Source organism: Thamnophis sirtalis, unplaced genomic scaffold, assembly GCF_051295495.1.
Source record: "Thamnophis sirtalis isolate CommonGarterSnake01/CBP01778 unplaced genomic scaffold, rThaSir2_p1.2 scaffold_5, whole genome shotgun sequence".
Classification (NCBI taxonomy): domain Eukaryota; kingdom Metazoa; phylum Chordata; class Lepidosauria; order Squamata; family Natricidae; genus Thamnophis; species Thamnophis sirtalis.
Genome location: NW_028261385.1, coordinates 25,628,236 through 25,650,213, shown reverse-complemented (window position 1 = coordinate 25,650,213; position 21,978 = coordinate 25,628,236). Strand labels below are relative to the sequence as shown.

Sequence of the window (21,978 nt, the reverse complement as noted above, 5' to 3'; positions counted from 1 at the left end):
TATGATCTACCTAATTGATAATATCTATTATTCTGACTGGAAAACTGCATGCAATTTCAACAACAGTCAAGACTAATATAGATAGACAAACAGGTAATCTAAGGCAATTTCTTATATAGTACGGTGCTTTTCTGTATTTAAACTGCTATAGATAAAGTTGGAATTAAGGCTGATAAGAGAATCTCTGAAATAAAGAATATTATTTAAATAATGATTCACGGACAAAGAAAGTCTTATTGTGCACAGGCCTTATATCCTGAGACTGTGAAATTTTCATTCTGAAAGAGTCTTAACTTAGGTTGGCTATTTTGTTAAACTTGATTTAGGGGAATTTTTAGGATTGTATTTCTATCACTTTGTATGGCTTTGATGAGGCTGCCCGCTCCAGTTCCTTCACAACACTTTTGATATTATTTTTATTCTGCTGTTTGAGATTATTTTATTCTGCTTATTTGATATTATTTTTATTCTGTTGTTTGAGGATATGCGTATGTAAGTGTGTGTGTTTGTGTGTGTGTGTATTCCAGGCGAATATACCATGCATATATTCAAGTGTATGGCAAAGAGCTTTCAATATTTTATACACAAAAGCAATAAAACATAGAAATATGGCGCTTGTGGAAAAAGAGATGATGGATTTGCTTATCCTAAAGTAATGTGAGGTATAGAAAAGCAGGTATAGAAGGTATACATATTTTATACCTTCTATAGAAGATACAGAATATTTTAAAAAATCAAGCTCATTACCTTCCTTGGAGCTTAATGGGAGAAACTGGGTAATTTTCAGTGCCTCGTGACTAGTTTAGCTAAACAGATCTCATGTTTTATGACTCCTCTTTTGATTTTCCAATTTCCCATTTCTTGGTGCAGCCGTCAAGCGATCTCTTGAATTGAGGTTCGACTTAAGCTACCTTGCAGTATCAATGAAATGCATAGCATACCAAAAGATCTTGGAAGAAAAGCTTAGACACAAATTCTATAAGCAATTTTTTCTGTGTTTCATTTTGCTCTAAAGCACATTTAAAGGCCATCCAAAAAGAAAACACAGGAGTGCTGGCCTTGGACAAATATTGGAAACTCATTTGCATCAGCCATACCACTGCTACAAGAGTAATCAGCATTTATCTGAAAGATAAGATAGCCTGTAGACAAATTGCAGAAATGTCTTCTGGCAAGCTACCCCATGCAGTGAACTGATAACTCCTCAATTACCACATGAGTTCAACAGCTCAGTGACTGAACTGTTAAAGAGAAAAGCAATATTAGTTACACCAGTATTGCTAAACATAGTTCATGCAAGGCTCCATAAGCATGTTCCAATACAGGCCCAGCTGTTCCCATGTTGCCTACAAAATAGATGAAACAGACAGGAAATCCAATTCTGATTTTGGGTAAAAAAAACATCTATTGTCTTAAACAATCAGCAAGTCAAAACTAATCTCATCTACTGTCTAGTCAGTTCTAGGCTGCTGATTCAATAAAGAATTCCCTCAATGTTTCATAACAAAGTCAGCTTCTGACTCACAAGGACAAAAATGCTTTTGACCAAACTATCCTTCTGAATCCAAGGTTCAAATGTACATCCATCTGGAAATGTTAGAAGCAGGCTGGTACTACTGTACTGTATGCAAAATTAGGTGTATCACTTTAAACCTATTAAACACACACACACACACACACACCCCAATGAATTTAGATTGATCTTAATTCTGCATAAAACTGGAATATGGAAGGGACTAGAAGTATCAACTAGTGCATGAATGTAGAGCTGCCTGAAATATATAGTGGATAGGCCAAGTAGATGACACAGTTAAGAGACCTTTGATTGCTTAAATGTTATAGAAGGGCTGCAAATTTTAACAGAGGTAGTATATATCAAAAGACACCATAAACTTTTTTCCAGCCAGACCACTGTCACAATCAATACTGACCTCTGCTCTTGTCCCAATTGTAAAATATAAAAGACCTGTGAATATTTTTGCTGGAAAAAGAGCTGAGGAGAGCAATGTGGTTGTAAACATTTTGTTCTAGAATATTTCTCTTAAACAATCATGGCCCTAAGCTAGCACATCATCTTTTTTCAACACAATAGATACAGAATGTAGGGACTGTAATAGAACTAAAATGATTTCCAAACTGTTCTAGATATTTCATGTAATTCTATCTAATGTTAAATAACATAAGCATAAAGAACAACCATTTAAATGATGAGAATTCTAAAATGTTCAGTTATTTGAATAACAAAGCATTGCCATTTAAAAAAAACCTATAAATTACAGAAATGTATCAACTCATATGAATATTTGTGTGATGGTGCAAAGTTCTAAAACCATTTCCAATTTAAAAAGAAAAACTATGAAATTTCATCCGGATTTGGTTCCTGTAGTGATTAAATGCCCTATAAACTTCACTGATTCTATTTTTAATGCCAAACAGTTGCTTTATTGACAAAGAATAAACAAACAAGTCTCCTTTTTCCACTGTGCGGTACTGTTGACATAGATATCAAATTCTGTGATTGGTAGCATTCAAATATTGTCTGTCCTGCTTCTGCTTTGTATCACACCTAGCTTATAGGAATTTTTTTTTCCTGCTCCTGTTCTTCTACCACTTACCATTTGTACACATCAAACATAATGCCTAAAGTCTGCAGACTGGAAGGAGACAAAGAGGAGGAAGTACAGAATCAATGAACCTCTGATGACTAATAATCACCCTATAGAACACCTGTTCCAGGCCAATATATCTTTGGGTGAAAAAAAAAGCCTCTAGGCATCACTATTTCAAAATACAGGCTACCTTCCAAGGGAGGGACAGCGGGAGCACCAGTCTCAACTTACTAGACACACAAGCAGCTTACTAACAGCTTTTGTATCACCAGCCAGTGAAAAGAAATCCAACTGTTTTAAAGGGAATTCATACCTTTTGGATCCTCCAACGTAGGTGAAGGTAAAAGTGGAATCTGCGTATCTGAAATCTGAAATACAAAAGAGATGTGTTGCTATTGATCAATCTTGTTTTCCACATCTGTCTTGCCTGGTCTGTGAACCTCCCAACACCCTGCCCAGTATGGCACACACATATATAGCATCGGAGATTAATTCAAGCCAGGGAAATAAAAATAGTAACCATCATCACCATAATATAAGGGAGGAGGACCACCCCAGTTTACCCCTCCCTGCAACAAGTGCTCCAGTGCTATGGCAACAACAAGGATTTCCATGATCGGAGGAGGCAACAGGCAGTAACAAGACAAACTGCTCAAGGCAAATCAAACATTATCAGAAATTATCTGAGGACAGTAACAAGCCAAAATATTGAAGATTTGAAATAAGGGGCCAGAGAGGGAGGGAGGGAGGGAAAAAGAGATGGAAGGAGATAAAAGGTAATAAAGATAGGGGTGTTTGTGCACCATATCACTTAAGTCCACCCTAGAAGGTATACTTTTGACCAACACTTTCCCAGGCATGAAAAATACGATGGATGGACCCCGGTTTATTGTTCAAGGCAAACATGGAGGGAAATTGGGTGCACGAGAAAGAAGGCTGAGATGGATGGTGGCTTGTTTCTTAAAGGCAAACCAAAATCCAATCTAACTAAGAATTAATTCACTAAGCCGACATCCAACCGTCCCCGTCCCCCCCCCCCCAATTAAGCGCCACAATAGCTACTTTATTTATGATGAGTGAGGAAGGGTCGTCCCATGTTTTGAGAAAACCCAAGAAGAAAATGCCAAAGGGATTCTCTCCCACCCGAGTTCAGCCACACTCCCATCAACATGTTCGGAGCCAACTCCGGCCACTGCCCTCCCTGGAGAAAAAGCGTCCGAAACCAACTGAGTCGGGATAGGAAGGTAAAGAAAGGGGGGGGGGAGAGAACCAAGCTGGGAAAACTCACCTGCAAACAGGCAGTCCTTTTCCGCCTTGCACTTTTGGATCACTATGTCAATATCCTTCTGAATCCTCTCTTGCCTTGAACACATCCCCATGAACTGAATCCCTGGGGGAAGGAATAAATAAATAAAAAAGAAAAGAAAAAGAAAACCGCCTTGGGATTCCTCCGCTGGTCTTTCTCCCTCGTTTCCTTTGCTTCCTTTTCGGTGGTGGGGGGAAAAAGCGGTTCAAAAATGGAACCCCTTCCAGGAAGACCGAGGGCTTAACAAGAAAAGAGGGAAAGCTCTCCTTCCCGGGTGCGCGCGGAATCCGGGGGGAAATCGGCGTTGCGTGGCCAGATGTGGTCGCCCAGATGTGGATGCAGTTTCTCCTTCGGGCTTGCCAGGAGTAGATGCCGGAAGAGGGTTCGGGGTGCTTTCGGCGCCGGCAGTGGCTTGGGCTGGCTGGCTGGCGAGCGAGCGGGCTGGCGTGGGAAGGGGAGCAGCCCGGAGATGGAGCTCCAACCCAGCGTCTCTTTGGCTCTCTCCTGCTCCCCCTCCGCCACCGCTGGGCTGCTGGAGTGACGGGGGGAGAAAGGCGATCAGGAGGAGGAGGAGAGGAGGAGGCGGCGGCGGCGTATCACAACAGCCCCAGCGGCAGCTCCAGGCAGAGAGAGAGAAAGCGAGCGAGCAAGTCACTCCGCCGCGCGCGCTCACGCTCACAAATACACAGACACACACGCGCGCATACAGGGGCAGCTCCCCGAGAGGCCGACACTTCTGCAGCGACGCCAAGCCGCAAACCCCTCCCCGAGCCGCCGCCGCCGCCGCCGCTCCCAGCCCAGACACTCCGCCTGCTACGCGTACTGTTGCTTTTCGCCCAGGAGTCCGGAGCGGACGCCGGGGCGCGCTTCCCTTCCCTCTTCGCCAAAGGAGCCCTTTGGCTTCTCCGTCCACGGCTTCTACCGAAGAGGTCGCCCAGGCAGCGGGGGGCTAATGGCTACGTGGCCTCCCCGGCGCGAAGGGCGGAGGGTTGTGGGGGGGGGGGGGAACTCGCGAGTCTCTTCCGAAGACGCGCCGGCTCTTTTGCCCCTTTCGGGCGGAGAGGTTAGGCCTGCGTGGATGGGGGGGGGGGAGAACCGGAGGCCAGACGCCGCAGGGGAAGCGCTGCACACGGGCACAGCCCCCGCACGCCCTTGCCTCGCGCCGGCTGCCCACGTTGGGAACGGGAGCTTCGCAGCGACGCTTCGCTCTCCCTGCTCCTGCGTTGTAGACTTGGCACGCCGGCTGTCGATGGGGGGGGGAGCGGGATAGCGGGGGGGCTTTGGTGGTGTCGCAGATAGCGACCGAGTCGTAAAGGTTTACGTTCATGCAGTAACAGATTAACGGAGTTGGAAGGGAACTTGCAGGTCATCTAGTCCAACTTCCTGCCCAAACATCTGCCTCTGCCTAGGATCGAACTCACAACTTCCTGATTGTGAGGCAAGAGCTCCACCTGCGATGGTTTAGTGACAAATTCTGGGCTGGGAAGTGGGGAGAAAGCTGGCGTTTTCGGCAGGGGGTGAATGACTGGTTACCTTGGGTCTCACCTGCGGTTCTCAGCCTGTCCAACATTACAGGGTTGTCGTAAGGCCAAAATCCTCCTTGGCAATGGTAGATGAGGAGCGGATGAAATCCCCAACCTGAAATCTTTAATAAAATGGAGAACATTTCGGTATAATATTGGGAGTCCTCGACGTACAACCCACAATGGAGCGCAAAATTTATGTTGCTAAGTGAGAAATTTGTTAGGTGAGGTTTGCCCCATTTTACGACTTTTCTTGCCACACTGCAGTTGTTAAATTAGTAACACAGATGTTAAGTGAATCTGGTTTCCCCACTGATACTTTCTTGTCAGAAAGTTGCAACCATCATAAATGGGAGTCAGTTGTCCAGCATGCAAATGTAAATCACATGACCATGGAGATGCTGCAATGGTCACAAGTGTGAAAAATGGTCATAAGTCACTTTTTTTCAGTGCCGTTATAACTTTGGAAGGTCACTAAGCAAACTGTTGTAAGTCGAGGACTGCCTATACATAATGATACAAATGAATCCATATGATAACATTTACATCTTCATGTCTCCTCTGGAAAACTAATATGTAGAGGAAAGGCATTTAGGGGAATGCTGCAGGCAGATTTGCAAAACAGTACAAGGTAAGCAGAATATTGGAATTAAAATAACAGTGGAAGGCCTCAACCAACTAAATCTAATGAGTGAATCCCCTCAGCTATGTCTAACAGCATTTTAGATAGAAGGACTACATTTTGTATATTTACTTTATTCCCCTTATAACCTGCCTTTCAGTACCTCAAGGTAACACACCTTGAACTCCTCTGTTGTTTCTCTACCACTGCGAACTAAGTTGGACTGAGAGTGACTGACTGGTCCAAAATCATGGATTTGAACCTGGTTCTTCCCAGCCCTACAGAGGTGGGTTCCTACCAGTTCGTATCTATTCGGTAGAACCGGTTCATCAAATCTACTGAACCGGTTAGAAGAGGTTCCACCAGTGGACCCGGAAAGCAGGCCACACCTACAGAAGAGGTTCCAAAAATTTTTGAAACCCACCACTGGTCCTTGGATATGATTATTATACACTATCATGCTCAGATGCCTTTTAAAAAACAAGTTTACATCATATTCTTATGCATGCCAGTGCTGTGTGTGAGGTAATTTAAGGTGGTTCTGACAAGTGTCATCGGCATCTTCATATCCGGTCACATGGGCAGCAAGCCATTCCCATCCGGTCACATGGGCGGCAAGCCACTCCCACAAAGGAGGCCACACCCACAGAGTAGGTTCAAACAATTTTTGAAACCCACCACTGCAGCCCTAGCTCAAAACGTTAACAATGTCACCCACCCATCATGTTTACATGTAGGAATCATCAGTCTGAGTCACTAATTGCTCTGCTAATTCTACAAATAGCTAAGCCAACCCAGGTGGCAAATGTGTTATGTTTCCATATGTTGCTGGGTTAATGTGGCAAACCTATAGTTGACAGCTGAAGTTACATCTGTTTCAGGCCTCCATTATGAATGCACAAATGAGGCAGTTTTCGTTTCCTCAGTTTCTCATTTTTCCAGTTGGTAACTTGTCTTCTAATGTTTGCGTCAGTTTACGACTTTAAAGGATTCACACAAAACTTTATGCATCTTAGTATGCATTTCTTCTAATATTTGCATTTCTTTTTTTCCCAATCTATTTTTCATACAGGATTGTGTTAGGTTTTTGTTTTTTTTTTTTGTCCTGACACATTCGTGTTTCTTTTCTATGAACATACCCACTTCTTGGTATGTTTCCCTCACTACACGCATTTTTACTGGCGCACTGCCATCTCCCCCCCCCCTCATTTGAATCTTCAGTGATGCCTTAACCCAAAGAATCACAGCATTTTAATATTCGGCTGAGATTTTGCATATCATACCAACACATTTCCTAGTGTCTGGATCAGTAAACCCATTTCGCATTCTACAATTATCCCGAAGGGTTTATGGAAGATTTATATAGCCACTACTGCCAATTTATCATTTGGTGGGGTTTTCTTCCTGCATTTCCTTGAGTAGCACAGTAGTTCCACCAACTTGGTCTGAAAAAAAGCTATGTGTTCTCCAGAAAACCTCACTTCCCTTGCAGTATTGTAGGAAGTTATCACCCAGCCCTCTCCCAGAAAAATGAAATATCCTAGGAAATATTGAAAAGGCAGAATATTTCTCTGGATGTGAAAAGGAAGAAACATGTTATAAAAGACAGAATAGCTGCCTGCAGCTTCCTGCCCATCCCCCTTTGTCAATGAGCCATTAAAGCCTGAGCTAATCCTCTTTACATAATAAAGAGTTCTCCCCTTCAGCTCCAGAGTAATGGGATTAAAGCATGATAATATTGGCCCTTTACCCAACTCACCACATGGCATCTGAGAACTCAACCAAACCTGGATTCAAAACACAGCCTAGAGAGTTGCCCCTGCATGGGTCCATGGGAGCCTGACAATCAATCAGAATACAAGCTCAAGATCAAAGGCCAGAGAGGGTATAAAACCAGGGACTCAGCATCTCAGTCGGCCCTTCTCTTCTCCACCAACATTGAAGCATGTGATCACCTTTTCTGTTCAGGACTCAAGCCATGTGGTCCTGTCCACCAATAAACCATCTTTCCAAGCAGCCTCCATGTCTGCAGTGTCTTTTTCCCCACTTGGAGCCGAACCCAGAAGGATATTTCCTCCAACAGTATGATCCGGATGAACTGTGGGAAGTTATCATCCAGCCCTCTCCCATAAAAATGAAATATCCTAGGAAATATTGAAAAGGCAGAATATTTCTCTGGATGTGAAAAGAAACATGTTTTAAAAGACAGAATAGTTGCCTGTAGCTTTCTGCCCATCCCCAGTTAATGGGCCATTAAGACTAGCCAGGCTAGCCCACTTTACATAATAAAGACTTCACCAGCAGCTACAGAAAGGCATGATAATATACTTAACTGACCACAAGGCATCTTAGAACTTAACACAGCCTAGAGAGTAGCCCCCTGCATGGCACCATGGGAGTCTGACAACCAATCAGAATACATTTCTTACACAGGAACAGGAAACAGAGAGGTGGGACTAAACAGGGTATAAAAAGCCTAGCAAGCCCCTTCTTCAGGCCTTCTCTTCTTCTTCACCTACATCAAAGCATGGGATCACCTTTTCTGGTCAGGGCTCAAGCCATGTGGCCCTGTCCAACAATAAACCATCTTTCCAGGCAGCCTCCATGTCTCCAGTGTCTTCTTCCCCACTTGGAGCTGAACCCAGAAGGACATTTCTTTCAACAGAACCTTATCCAACACTTTACCCCTTTTATAATAAAATGATTTAAAAAAAACAATTTATCATTCCTGCTACTCCACATGTGATCATTTCTTGATTTCTAGTTGGCAAACTATGGACATGCAGGTGTGAGTCTTCCTCTAGATCCATGTAGGAGGGTGGTTAAATTTAAATATTTCAATCAGGATAGAGCTGGAAGGCACCTTGGAGGTCTTCTAGTTGAACCCCTTGCTCAAGCCTACACCATTTCAGACAGGTGGCTCTCCAGTCTTTTCTTAAAAACCTCCAGTGATGAAGCACCTGCAACTTCTGAAGATTTCTCTGGTTAATTGTTCTCATTGTTAGGAAATTAACTAGGAAAAGATAGGATTTTTCTTTTTTTTAAAAAAAAAACCACATTTTAATCGGAATGTGTTTTCATCAGAAAATTATATGCATTTATGTGAGGAGAGAAAGGAAGAAAGTTAGGTTGTGACTCAGAAAAGCAGGCTTCAGATTCCTGCTCACACATGAAGCTCATTGTGTTAGGCCAGTTGTTGTTTTACAACCTTGACTATTATGTAATTTGCATTGTGTATATTACGTATATTGCTCGGAAAGATAAGTTATGCATGGCTGTTGTTGCAATTACCAACATGCTACAGTGCAGGAAAAGCCAAGATATAGCAAGTTGGGAAGAGGTTATCAGTCAGTTTAGGATGAGGAATTAATTGTGTGTTTCCGCCCCAGGCTAAACTGCTGTGGAAGTTCCTGGGATGAAATGTGTCTACTAAGGAGGAGGTAATATAATGGACTACAGTAACTCAGCAGGTTCCCAGGAAGGAGGGAATATCCCAAGGAGAGGGGTGAGGCAAGAGACAGCACAGTCTGGAGCGGGAATCATAAAAGAGGAAGGAATTTCAGATCATCACTCTCTAGAGCAGCGATGGCAAACTTTTTCAGCACTGAGTGCCAAAAAAAGGTGGTATGGAAACAATGGGCCCACACACTCATTGGGACTGCCCTCTGGAAAAGCCAAACTTCCGGGTTCTAGTGTGCATGCACGGCCGACGATCAGCTGGCCAGCACACATGCACATACCGGTTTCCGGCACTGCCGTGCACATGAAGGACAGCTGATCGCCGTGCACAGATGCATGCCAGAAACCCGGAAGACAAACAGGCAAGGCCGCACGTGCCAGGCGACATGGCTTCATGTGCAACTTTGGGCACATATGCCATAGGTTCACCATCAGGGCTCCAGAGGGTATATTTGTTAGGTTATAGTAGTATAGTTTTAGCCTGGCAAGATTCTGTCTATACTGTGTAAGCAAATAAAGAACTAAACTTTGGCAAGAACTTTGTATCATTCTCGTACTAAGCCTGACAGGATGAGTAGAAACAAGCCCTGATCAAATTCCAGAAAGAGTGATTGTTTGCCAAGAGACATTCTGGCTTCAAAATTATACCAGTGTTGGTTTTGGAGGGGTCTCTTTCCCCTCCAAGGACCCCTCAGAAGGACTCTCTGCAACTTGAGGGTCCTTCTGAACTTGCAGTTTCTGCTAGAACCACAGGTAGGAACCAAAGGGAGGAGATGCCAATCGCGGCCCTATCTGTTGCCTTAGCAACAGTGACTCATCCTCTTTCACCAGGAGATTAAATTATTGTAATGAGATCTACAGGGTCTGCCTTTGAAAAGGATTCAAAAACTGCAATTAGGACAAAATGCAATGGTTAGTTTTTTAGCAGGTGCTACTCAAATTACTGTGTTGGTTTTCAGGAGGTTTCTAGATGCAATTTACAGTTCTGGTTTTTATTTATAAAGACCTGTATGGTTATTCCTACCTTAGGAACTGTTCTGTCCAAGTGGATCTGGCTGGCCTGTGTGTGCCTGGACTGGGAGATGTTGAAGGGCCTGAGTCCAGACCAGGGTGCAGACCACACAAGGATTACGGGAACTTTATGGTTATCAAGTACAGTAGCAGGTATTTTATTGGGGGTGGAAATCTTGAAATCCTGCCATGGTATCCCTGTTCCTCTTGAAGCAAACAGAATGAGCAGGTTTCTTTCCTTGAGTTTCTTTCTCACGCCTTCTCTCCCCAAACGAATTATTTTCTTTCTGAATTGGCATCCCCTCCCCCTGGGTTCTTACCTGTAGTTCCAGCAGGAAGTTTAGAAAAAGCCTCAAGTTATTTTCTTCCTTTCATTTCTGCTCCAAGTTTTATCGCTATACTCCTCTGCACCTCAGCTGGCACACCCTATTAGCTACCTGCAAGGCAGAGAATAATCTTCAATTGGGCATTCATGGCTAGGTGATTGGTTAGATTTGGTGACTTTCTATGTTTTATTGTTTTAATTACATAGATTTCCACTGAAGTTTTTATTCTTTGCTATCAAGACTCATATTGAACTGACCAGTATAGAAATACCTTTAATAAAATAAATATACAAAAACTGGTGGTGGATGTATTTTTATTATGGTATTTTATCAATTAAAACAGGGGTCCGAGTCCCCGGGCCACAGCCTGGTGCCATTCGTAACCTGGCCGCCAAAGTGATGGGCAAGCATGTCTGAGTGCATGTGCACAGCTGCATTTGTGAAAGCAGTGTGTGTGCAGGCACAAAACCATCCCCTCTTCCCCCACCCCACCCTAGCCACTATCTCCAGCGGTCCACTGAGCCAGAAAGGTTGGGGAACACTGAATTAAAGTTCTCTTTATAATAAAAGTGCTTAAGAATGGATGTGTTTTAAAGTTTGCATGTCTCTGGCATTCCCCTGCAACTGAAAGTCCAACAAACCTTACTGGCTATTAATACAATGTATAAGAAAGTTTTAAGAGTCAAAGAGAAACAGGAAGAAAGTTTTTGTTTTGTTTTCCATCTTGTAACTCATATATGTATATAATTCATATAATTCAGAACTACAGGAAAGCATGTAATTTTTGAACTAGTGTATAAAAATACAAAACTAATACAAAAGTAGTATAAGGAGTGAAATTTGAGACCCTCAGCAAGTACAATACAAGAGGAAGAACAACATACTCAGAATGAAAGTAAATTTAAGTTTTGTAGAACTCTAAATGAATTGTTTTCAGTTGTGACCTGACTTTCTTGTCGGGGCTAAATATACTGCCTAGAATCTCTCAGCTGTTTTTCCACTTTCAGGCAAGTCAGCTAGCTCAGTTTGACCAAATTCTACAAACTTTTATTTTAATTTAGGGCATTTATTTTACCTTTCCTCTGAGAGGTCAATGTAACATATAAGGAGGTTTTCCCTCAATTTCACCCCCTTTAACAAGTTTCTGATGTTACCTGAGCTAAAACAGTAATAATATGAATTCTGAATGAAACCTAGACTCTGTACATGTCAAATCCATGTTCAGTGCATTTACCACAATGCTATATTGGCTCTTGTCTATAATAGTATTTCTGAGTCCCATTATAAAGTTCATTTAGTCAGTTAAAAAGTCACTCAATGGCAAGTGGAATATAGAGGATTGGAAATATAATAATACATTGTATTAATGTGTGTAAGCCACCCAGAGTTGCCTCTAGACATGATGGACAAAAATCAAAATAAATTATACAGATAGTCCTCAACTTACAAATACTTAATAGTGGCAGTTCTAAGTTATAATAGATTCCATTAAAGGTACTTATGATGCAGTTTTGACAGCCGGCTCCTCCATGGTGAAATTGCTGCATTTTGGCCACTCAGTAACTGACCTGCATTTTTTACCATCACATGATTATGTGACTGATTGATGATGTTTTTGCTGAAAACTGACATTCCAATTTCTGGCAAAAATACCCCATAGCGAACAATCTTAATGACTACTTCAGTTAATGACTGCCGTAAAAGGTAAAATCTGGTTGGTTATGTGGTGACCTGCTGTACGACTATCACAATTTACAACCCTCTTTGGCAGTGTCAATTATGGTTGTAAATGGAGACAATTGTATAGACAATTAACTCATCTGTGGTTGCTAATTATTAACATAGTAGATCTGACTAGTAACACTCTAGAACAAAGTAACTGAATGTAAAGGCTAACATGCTTAGTTGCATCTTATTAGAAAGCTCTTTTTTTTAAAAAAATGACTGGGTCTGATTAAAAACAAATTGTCTACGTAACTACAGATGTAAATCCATTTTATTGTTTTGTCTCTAATACATCTAGTGAGATTATTGGTTTTCAGTCATTTCAACTATGGTACAATATTATTGCAGACAAGGCATCGATGGCCATTTAACTCTTATTCTCTCCCACTTTTCCCTGTTAAATCCATATATAGAACAATGAGAATCCCAGGGGGAGAAAAAACCTCAAGTTTACCAGAGTTTATACCAGTGATGTCCAACCTTGGCAACTTTTAAGATTTGTAAACTTTACAAATTCCTCAACTGGCCATGTCTTAAAGTTGTCACCATTAGACACCCCGGTTTATACCAAATAAAATATCATAGTACTTTAAAAAACCTATAATGTAAGCTTTCTATTTCTCTAATACATACCAATATTGCCAGGAACGCAAGTAAGTACATAGATATGGCTGGATTTTAGAAGCAGAAAAAGGAAAGTGTAAAAAGAAAAATGAAAGACAAATGTAATAAAACCCTAGGGACACATTTTTGCACTGATGAATTATTTTGTTATATCATTTAATCATTTTGTTTTTTTATAGTCCATGCAATAATTGTACTCTGCATATTAAATTACTAGAATATGTTTAAAATACAAAGCTATTTTTTAAAAAGTGCAATTAATAGCACAGCAATAATAAAATACTATTTTGGGATTTTTAAAAAAAAAACGTGGACCAATTATTAGATTGACCCAATCTAAAAAGAGACCCTAAAGCACCTGGATGCTGGTAGGTAGTTTTTTATAGCTCCCTAGAAATAGGATTGGGAATATATTTTGTTTAAGACTAGCTGATAACCTGGCATTGCCCGGGTATTTATTTATAGGGGGGAAATGTCCGAACCAAACATAATTTCTAATGTTGGATTTTCACCCTTGGCAGAGGGAGCCCCCTTGATGAGTACTGTGGAGTTACCATGACAAGTGCACTGTGCTGTACAGTAGAAGACATTTTAAGGCACAACAGGCTGTATCTTAATAGAATGCACACACCAAGGGGTGTTAGGGATGTCTCACCCCCGAAGTATTTTTTTCCAGAGAGTATGTCATCTATGTACCAAGTTTAGCTGAAATTTCTCAAGGCATTCCAGAGTTATGCTGGAACATACACTCACACACAGCCATTTTTATAGAGAGAGAGAGTAAAATATGAAAAGTGCTAATCTATGTGTCTTCGGTTGCTTCTGCCTTATATTAATATTATTTCTATAATATTTGCATAATAATTACAATGCTCTACTACTATTCAATTACTATTACAATACTATACTAGTAATATTATATAACAATGATTTATTTTTACAAACACTGTTCTGCCTTAATTCCTCTCTGGAATTCCTTCTGCTATTTTCTTCTGTTACTGGCCAGCATGTCGCATACCATACTTGCAACTTTTGACATTGTGCTTTTATACGTGTGTGTGTTTGTGTGTGTAGGGTGTAGGTATGCTGGTCTTGTTGTATTCGGGTCTTTTCATTCCTTGCTGTGCCTCTGTACTTCCTTTCCTCTGAACCATTCACTCCCTTTGTAGGAAAAACCTCTTTCATTGGGCTGTTTGCTGGTGGCTGCAGAGCTTCAAAAACACACCGCTGCTTCTTGTTTCTCCCACACCTGTTTAAAGATTGCAGCTTTTCTGGCATTCTGCCATGCTGATGTTAGGGAAAAGACTCAGATAAGAGGACAAGAAGGCAACACAGATGCCTGCAACTTTTCTTAGCAGTCTGCTCTTCTACGGGAACTTAAAACCTCTGGTAGCATGATTCAATGTATCCGTCTCTCTTTAATCAGTGAGAAATGGCATTAAATCTCCTGAAGAATTCTAATTCAGGATCGTTGTTTTCCTTCAATAAAGCCAGTTTTTTTTCAGTGTGTCTTCTCAGAACAGTTCTGATTAGTGACATTGTGTTGAGAAACCAACATTTTTCCTGCTGGTTTTTGACATCCATCAGTTTTCTGTTAAAATGTGTTAAATAGAAGTTAAAAAATTTGTAGCAGGGCATATTTTTTTTGACAAATCATACAAAGCATATTGGAAAATGAGCTAATATTCCCATATTTTTTTCTTCCTAGAATTTTTCCCATAGATGCAGGCTCTCCTTTTTTTTTCTCAGATTAACCAAATGTTAATTCATGGATTGCAACGGGAATTGACTGGTTTCCTGAGCCAGCCATTATTGTCTGATAGAGAATAACTGACCCAAGGTCAGCTAATTGGCTTTTGTGATTACAACAGAATTATATGTTACCTTTCCCTGGTTTCTAGCCTGGTGCCTTAAATGCTAGTCTACCCTGGCTCTCAACCAGTGGTGAAATTCAAATTGTTTTACTACTGGTTCTGTGGGCATGGCTTTGTGGGAGTGGCAGCGGAAGGATACTGCAAAATCTCCATTCCCTCCCCACTCCTGGGGGGAGGATATTGCAAAATCTCAATTCCCACCCCAGTCCTGGGGGAAGGATATTGCAAAATCTCCATTCCCACCCCACTCGGGGGCCAGCCAGAGCTGGTATTTGCCGGTTCTCCGAACCACTCAAAATTTCCGCTACCGGTTCTCCAGAACCTGTCAGAACCTGCTGAATTTCAACCATGCTCTCAACCAATATTCCCATAACGTTGCATGCGAATTTATTTGGAATTGTGGATGATACTATTACTGCTTTTGTAAATAGCCACTTGCTTTATCTTAAACTATACTTAGTACTGTCACAAACTTTTCTTTTACTTATGTGATATTTGGATCCAGTTTTCTCCCGTTTATGTGTCTTTATGCAAGAGATGAATTAGGGTCATCTAGTCCTGTTACAAAAAATGACAACATAACTTTATTGTTGAATTCTTTAGTTCCTAGTTTAGCAACATTTTTGGCAGTACTGAGTGTCAGCTTGGAAATTGAGAATGCAGTGTGCCTCTTTCACAGTGCTACCAGATGCAAAGATCCAGATGACTATTAAGTGTTACCAAAGAGGTACAGAAAACTAAATCTTGGTGGCATCCTATATTTATGCAGCACAGATTTGATAGCTGCGCTCATTCCAAGTCCAGATCTTATTTCTCTCCCTCCTCTTGTCATAAGAAGATTCCTGATGCTGATTAACCCAGGGCCATTCTAGACCATGCGTCCATGTCAGACAATAGTTTATCATGCATTTAACACATGGACAGGATGGTGATGTCCCTCTTCCACTGTTGTCCCCAGCTTGTGACATTTAAGATATGCTGTCTTAAATCAGGAGGTAAGAAAGGCTTTTAGATGCCATCAACTTTAGCATCTTCTGATAGCCAATTTCTGTTTAAAACCATGGAAATTGGTAACAGACATCAAAAGATCACATATCACAACGATGTAGGCCATGGTTAGAAACTTGTCACAACTTTAACTTCAGCAGCTGAAATTTTATCTATGGGAGAGCAAAAGAAAATAAGGCAGATATTCCGCACAAGAGTTTACATATATCTGTGCATGTCTTCCCTTATCTGCTTTTATTCTAAGAGAAAGAATCCAAAACACCAGTTTTCTCACTGGGAAGCTCAGCTGCTTCTACAGTAAATTGCAGTGACATGTAAAACGATGCTCTACGTGTGGCAACACCCTCATGTAAATGCTACAGTATTGGTGTCATAAGGTTTGATACAATTACAGTATTTAAGTTGCGGCATTTACATGATTACATCATGCCATACAGTGTGTCATTTCTCAGCACTATCACTTTTGGGGCTGCTCAATGGCTGAATTGCTCTAGGCTGAAACATTCTAATTACCCTTTCTTTTCTCTCTTTTCTTTCATTTTCCCTTTCCCCTTTCAGGATATCTGGGGCAGGGGGGAAATCCACTTACCTTTGCTACCGGTTCAGTAGCAATGTGAGTGCATGCGCCACCTCTGCACATGCACACAGGGGTGGGTTTCAACCGGTTCGCGGCGGTCCCTGCGAACCGGTGGTCGCTGAACCCGGAAGTAAGTAACTTCCGGGAACGGCGAAGGCCACCCCCCGCGCGTGCCCGCACCCCCGTGCCCACTCCTTACCCGGTTTTGATGAATTCTGCGCTTCCACGCATGCGCAGTACGCATACAGCGCCTGCACGATCCTCCAGGAGCAGCTGGAGCATCGCACAGACGCTAGTATGCATGCGTGCACCGCGCGCGTGCACACGCGCACCACGTGCATGCGTGAGGACGCCGCACATGTGCGCGAGGATGCCGCCGGCCTCGTTCCAACCGAATCGGTTGGAACGGGGCGAGAAACCCACCCCTGCATGCACAGTACCTCCTGTGCATGTGCAGAGTGTCCAAAAGGGAGGGGGAGGATCTGCTGTGCTGTGCAATTTATACTGTGTTTTCCCGAAAATACAATATGTCCTCATAATAAGGCCATGCCACATTTTTTTGGTGGGCAAAAATATAAGCCCTCCCCCACAAATAAGCCCCCTGGACAACCCCCTGCCTCTGGCCAGGCAGAGCGCCGCTCACCAACCTAGTGGTCTCCCGAAGGTGCCAAGCCGCAGGAACTGGGGGGAGGCAAAAGCGATTGCGTTGCTTGGCGCCTTCGGGATACCACTAGGTTGGTCAGCAGCACTGTGCCCAGCTGAAGAGAGGGGTTGCCAGGCAGCTGCTCTCTTGCGAGTGGGCTCCCAAAGAGTCGAGCACAGCCGCATCGGCGAATGGCTGTGCTGAGCTGTTGCAGCAAGCGACCACACTCATGAGCAGCTGCCCGGCAAACCCCTTTCCAGCCAGGCACAGACCATTCAATGACCTAGGAGGATCACCAAGCCACGTGAGCGCCTGTTTGCCACTGCACGGCTCCCGTGGTTTGGCGCCTTCGAAATGCCAATGAATGGCGCTCTGCACGGCTGGAGAGGGGGGTTGCACAAGCAGCTGTTCCACTCCCACTCGCGCACCTCCCAGCCTCACAATGCCCTGGCCCAGCTCTCCCCGCAGAGCCAGGGTACATTTGCTGCCACCGCTGCCACCACTACCATCCCAGCATGGCTTTTTCGGCAGCTTCCAAACGGAGTCTTCCAGCAGTTGCCACTCTGGGCGTACACTCTATGGTTGTACGCTCTGCCCGGCAGCTGGCCCACAACCATAGAGCGTACACCCAGAGCAGCCACTGCTGGAAGACTTGGTTTGGAAGCCACCGAAAAAGCCATGCTGGGATGGCGGTGGCGGTGGCAGCAGAGGTGCCCTGGCTCTGCAGGGAGAGCTGGGCCTGGGCATCATGAGGCTGGGAGGCGTGTGAGCGAGAACATAACAGCCACTCACGCAACCCCCCTCTCCAGTCGTGCAGAGCACCATTCACTAGCATTTCGAAGGCGCCAAGCTGTGGGAGCCAGGCGGCGGCAAATAGGCGCTCACACTTCTTGGCAATAACCCTAGGTCAGTGGTGCTGTGCCCAGCTGGAAAGGGGGTTTGCCGGGTGGCTGCTCGTGAGCATAGTCGCTTCATGGCTGTTGTGTTGCGCTGCTGCGACAGCGCAACACAGCCATTCACCCATGAGGCTGTGCCCGGCTCTTTGGGAGCCCGCTTGCAAGAGAGCAGCCGCCCAGCAACCTCCCAAAAATAAAGCCTCCCCTCATAATAAGGCCCAAGCCATATTTTGTGAGTAAAAAGAAAATAAGACCCCGTCTTATTTTCGGGGAAACACAGTATTAGCTAGAAAACAGGAAATCCCGCTTTCTAGCTAATATATATCATGCTTCACAGCTGATCGTCATTAAAACCGGTTAGCCCAAACCGGTTTCATTTATTTTACTACCGGTTCGGGTGAACCAATAGCATTTTTACTACTGGCTCAGCGAACTGGTCCGAACCAGTAGCATTTCACCCCTGATCTAGGGCCTGAAAAACACTTACTTCCACGACTTGAAAACATGATCAAAATAAGTGTTAACTGCTAATGTTCTCATTCAACTCTAAAATCTGTGAATTCATTAATCCTATGCATAATTTATCTCTTATCTGTGCCTGCTTTTGCCCTCCCCTTTGCTTTAAGCTAAAAAGAGCATCATCAAGGAATTTTGCTGACCATTTGTGTGCCTCTTTTTACATCTTTTACAAATTTACATAATTTTCATCTGTAGTTGATCAGAATTGTATCTGGTATTCTTTAAAAAAATGATGAACAAGTAATTTCACCATAGACTTGTAGAACAGCATGAAGGGATTGGCATTTTTTTTAATTCATTCAGATTATTCCAACCATGGAATCTGCCTTCTTTTCAATTGCTGTATATTTTATTGACATTTTCATTGAATTCTCTATCTTGCTTCCAATCTCCCTCCCTCCCATTTTTTTTTCTAACCAGTTACCACCAGCTCGGATTCCCTATGCAAATCTTAGGCTTTTAAAACACACCATCAGCATCTGTAGTATTGCAAAAACATTTCAGGAAAATCCTAACAGGGGGAGGTGATGTCCATAGACTTTAATTAGGAATTAGCATAAGATATGAAATATTGACTGAGTATGGTGGAGAAACAAAATGCAGTTATTGAAAAAAACTCATAGGTGAAAGCCGGGCATTTTGAGTAACAGCTTTTCACCCAACGCTTCCCGGCCACTCCTAAATTTATGTTTCTGAGTACTAATGGCAGGAAAATGCAGCTATTCTTGCTGCGGTTGGTTTGGGACTTTGCCTAGGCATCTGGCTGGAGATAAATTGATCTAGCTGGACCGTGATCTGATCCAACACAGCAGTTCTGGCATTCACAGGCGTGTTTTTATTACTGCATAACTGCATATGTGGACAGCTCTCCATACTTGTTCTATGCTTGGCTTTAGGCCAGTTTTCTTTGACCCTAGCTGAAGGCTTAGTAAAAGTGTTATTAATTCTGAATCTCCCAATGGCTGATAATAAAATTTAGCAGGGAAGCTGAAAGGAAGTTATGGAGATCTAGGGGAGCAGGAAGGAAGCACAGGGTGTGTTGGATATAACAGGGGGATGGGAAAGTGTCAAATGTCTTATGTGACTCCAGTGAATGTATAATTACCAAAGTTCTTGGACTGCAGCCCACTTCATCAGATTAAGAAAGATCATATAAATTACAGTAGTGCTATAAACACTGGCATAAGAGAGTCATATTCCAGTCATCCCAATTGGGTTGCTGCTAATGAATATATGCATAGGACATTGAAAATTCAACTAAAGCAGCTGGTGGCAGCGTGGATGTGAGCAGCATGGTAGCATGTTGTGTAAAACATTAACATAGCCAAATTAAGTGTGATGTACAAACACAGTCACTTATTTATCAAAATGCTTTAGGGGGTGTTATGAACCCAACCAGGAGGATACGGCAGAGAGCATTCCTGGAGATTAGATCACTTTCTGGTCAATAGCCACCATGCTATTTTGTGAGTGTACTCCAGTGGTGGGTTCCGGATCCCAGTGCAACCGTATAGTGCAACGGGGCCAGGCATCCAGCACAAAAACATGCACAGCATGTGCGCACATATGTGCAGTGCACACGTGGGTAATTACCACCTGCAATGCTCCACGATGTTTCTGCGACACTCCAGAATGGCAGAGCATTGTGCAGAGGCCGTATGCCCCGTGCGCATGCGCGGAAGCCCCAAACAGTTCAAATACAGGTAAGGAGCACAGGCGGGCGGGTGGACCTTCCGGAACACCATACCGGAACGGTACCTGGTGCTCCCAGCAGGCACCAGTACACCCGTATCGGGCATATTGGGCTTATCCCACCACTTGTGTACTCCCAGAAGTTGAGAAAAAGAAAAAAGAAATAAGTCTGGGACCAAAAAAAATAGCCTAATCCTGCTATAGCTTTATCCTGAGCTATTTTTTTTAAGCCATGTTTTTTTCTAAATTACTATGGTTATTTTACTGACCAAAAGATGTCAAAATTAACACATCAAGGTAGAGCTCCTGGCCATCAACAAGTCACATAATGAAGGAGTAGTTGGTTAACGCTAAAATAGTTCAGGGGCTGGAATAATTTACTTGCATTAGTCTGGTGATCTATCATAATATCCAGAAAAGGTCATGCAAATTAAAACTTTTTTTTACCCTTTCAATTATGACATGACAGTTAATAATTTTGCTACAGCTTTCATCAAGGCATGGTTGAGGGAAGGTTTTTTTTTAAAAAAAGGAAGACTGTCGTAAATCGATTCCAAAACTGACAAGAACTAAATAATTAAAGCATTTTTTTTTTACAAACAATTCATGTGTATAAATATTCACACAAAACATTGGTTTGGTCACTCAATTAAAGAAGCTACTGTACTGTAAATAGCCAAAAACATATTAAGGCAATGTGCTGATTCAATCAACTCTACAAAAAAAATTCATTTACTTTTCACCAATACAGGATAGAATGAGGAGAAGGAGGAGGAGGAGGAGGAGGAGGAGGAGGAAGAGCTGAGTAGAAACTATGCAGGATCTCTAGTCATTATTTTCTGATGTCATTAATGTTTTCAAGTGCTTAAATAATTCCATTTTACCCCTAAAAAGAAACCGTGATCGATTCTCTGTATCTTTATCTGCAGACATAGATTAATTTTGATCAATTTATCATCCTATCAAGGTATAGCTTGCACCAATGAGTCAGTAGATATGGCTGGTATAATTAATCCCACTTAAACTCCTCTTTCTGTGCTGTGTTTAGCTTATGATCTTTTTTTTACTATTTTGATTTATGGCGTTTATGTGGCACCTGATGTAATAACTCAACTGTTCTGTTGAATTCACTTTCTGTTTTGCTAGGCAGATTGCAAGTTCAAATGAAGTGATTTGGGGCTCTGAAAAATTCAGATTATTAGAAAGGATAAAGAAGGATCCTGAGAGCTTGCATGTATAGTACTCCCAAGTTCCATGAATAATGGATTCCATAACTTGACGATGAAGTGATTTATTATCTTATCCCTTTTACAAAACACACTGTTGTCTCAAAATTATTTGAGAAACTGTGCTTTATTACTTAAAACTTTGTTTATATGTAGAATCTTTCAGAATCTAAGAGCCTGGAAGAAAATTATTTTCTATTGAACTTTCTCAATTATTCTCAGTAAATCCTAAATCAGTGGGTTTTTTTAAAAAAATTACATTGTTTTTTCACCAACAAAAGTCAATGAACAGGAGTATGTCAGTAAATTCAAAATTAACTTTTGGGATTATATTTTAA

The 21,978-nt window shown here is 42.4% G+C and overlaps 1 protein-coding gene across 2 annotated transcripts in view; it reads right to left on the bottom strand.

Moving 5' to 3' along the window:
• PARP8 (poly(ADP-ribose) polymerase family member 8) overlaps window positions 1–4,667 on the bottom strand; it is a 204,965-nt gene extending 200,298 nt beyond the window's left edge. Inside the window, exons 1-2 of one of the 2 annotated variants that reach the window (XM_087715477.1) lie at window positions 3,898–4,667; window positions 2,923–2,977 (exon numbers count right to left, since the gene is read on the bottom strand). In XM_087715477.1, the coding sequence (XP_087571603.1) occupies window positions 2,923–2,977; window positions 3,898–3,988 (146 nt within the window). In that variant the 5' untranslated portion in view covers window positions 3,989–4,667. The remainder of the gene's footprint in view (window positions 1–2,922; window positions 2,978–3,897) is intronic. The other variant, XM_087715478.1, reaches the window with a different exon arrangement.
• Between the last annotated feature and the right edge of the window lie 17,311 nt (window positions 4,668–21,978).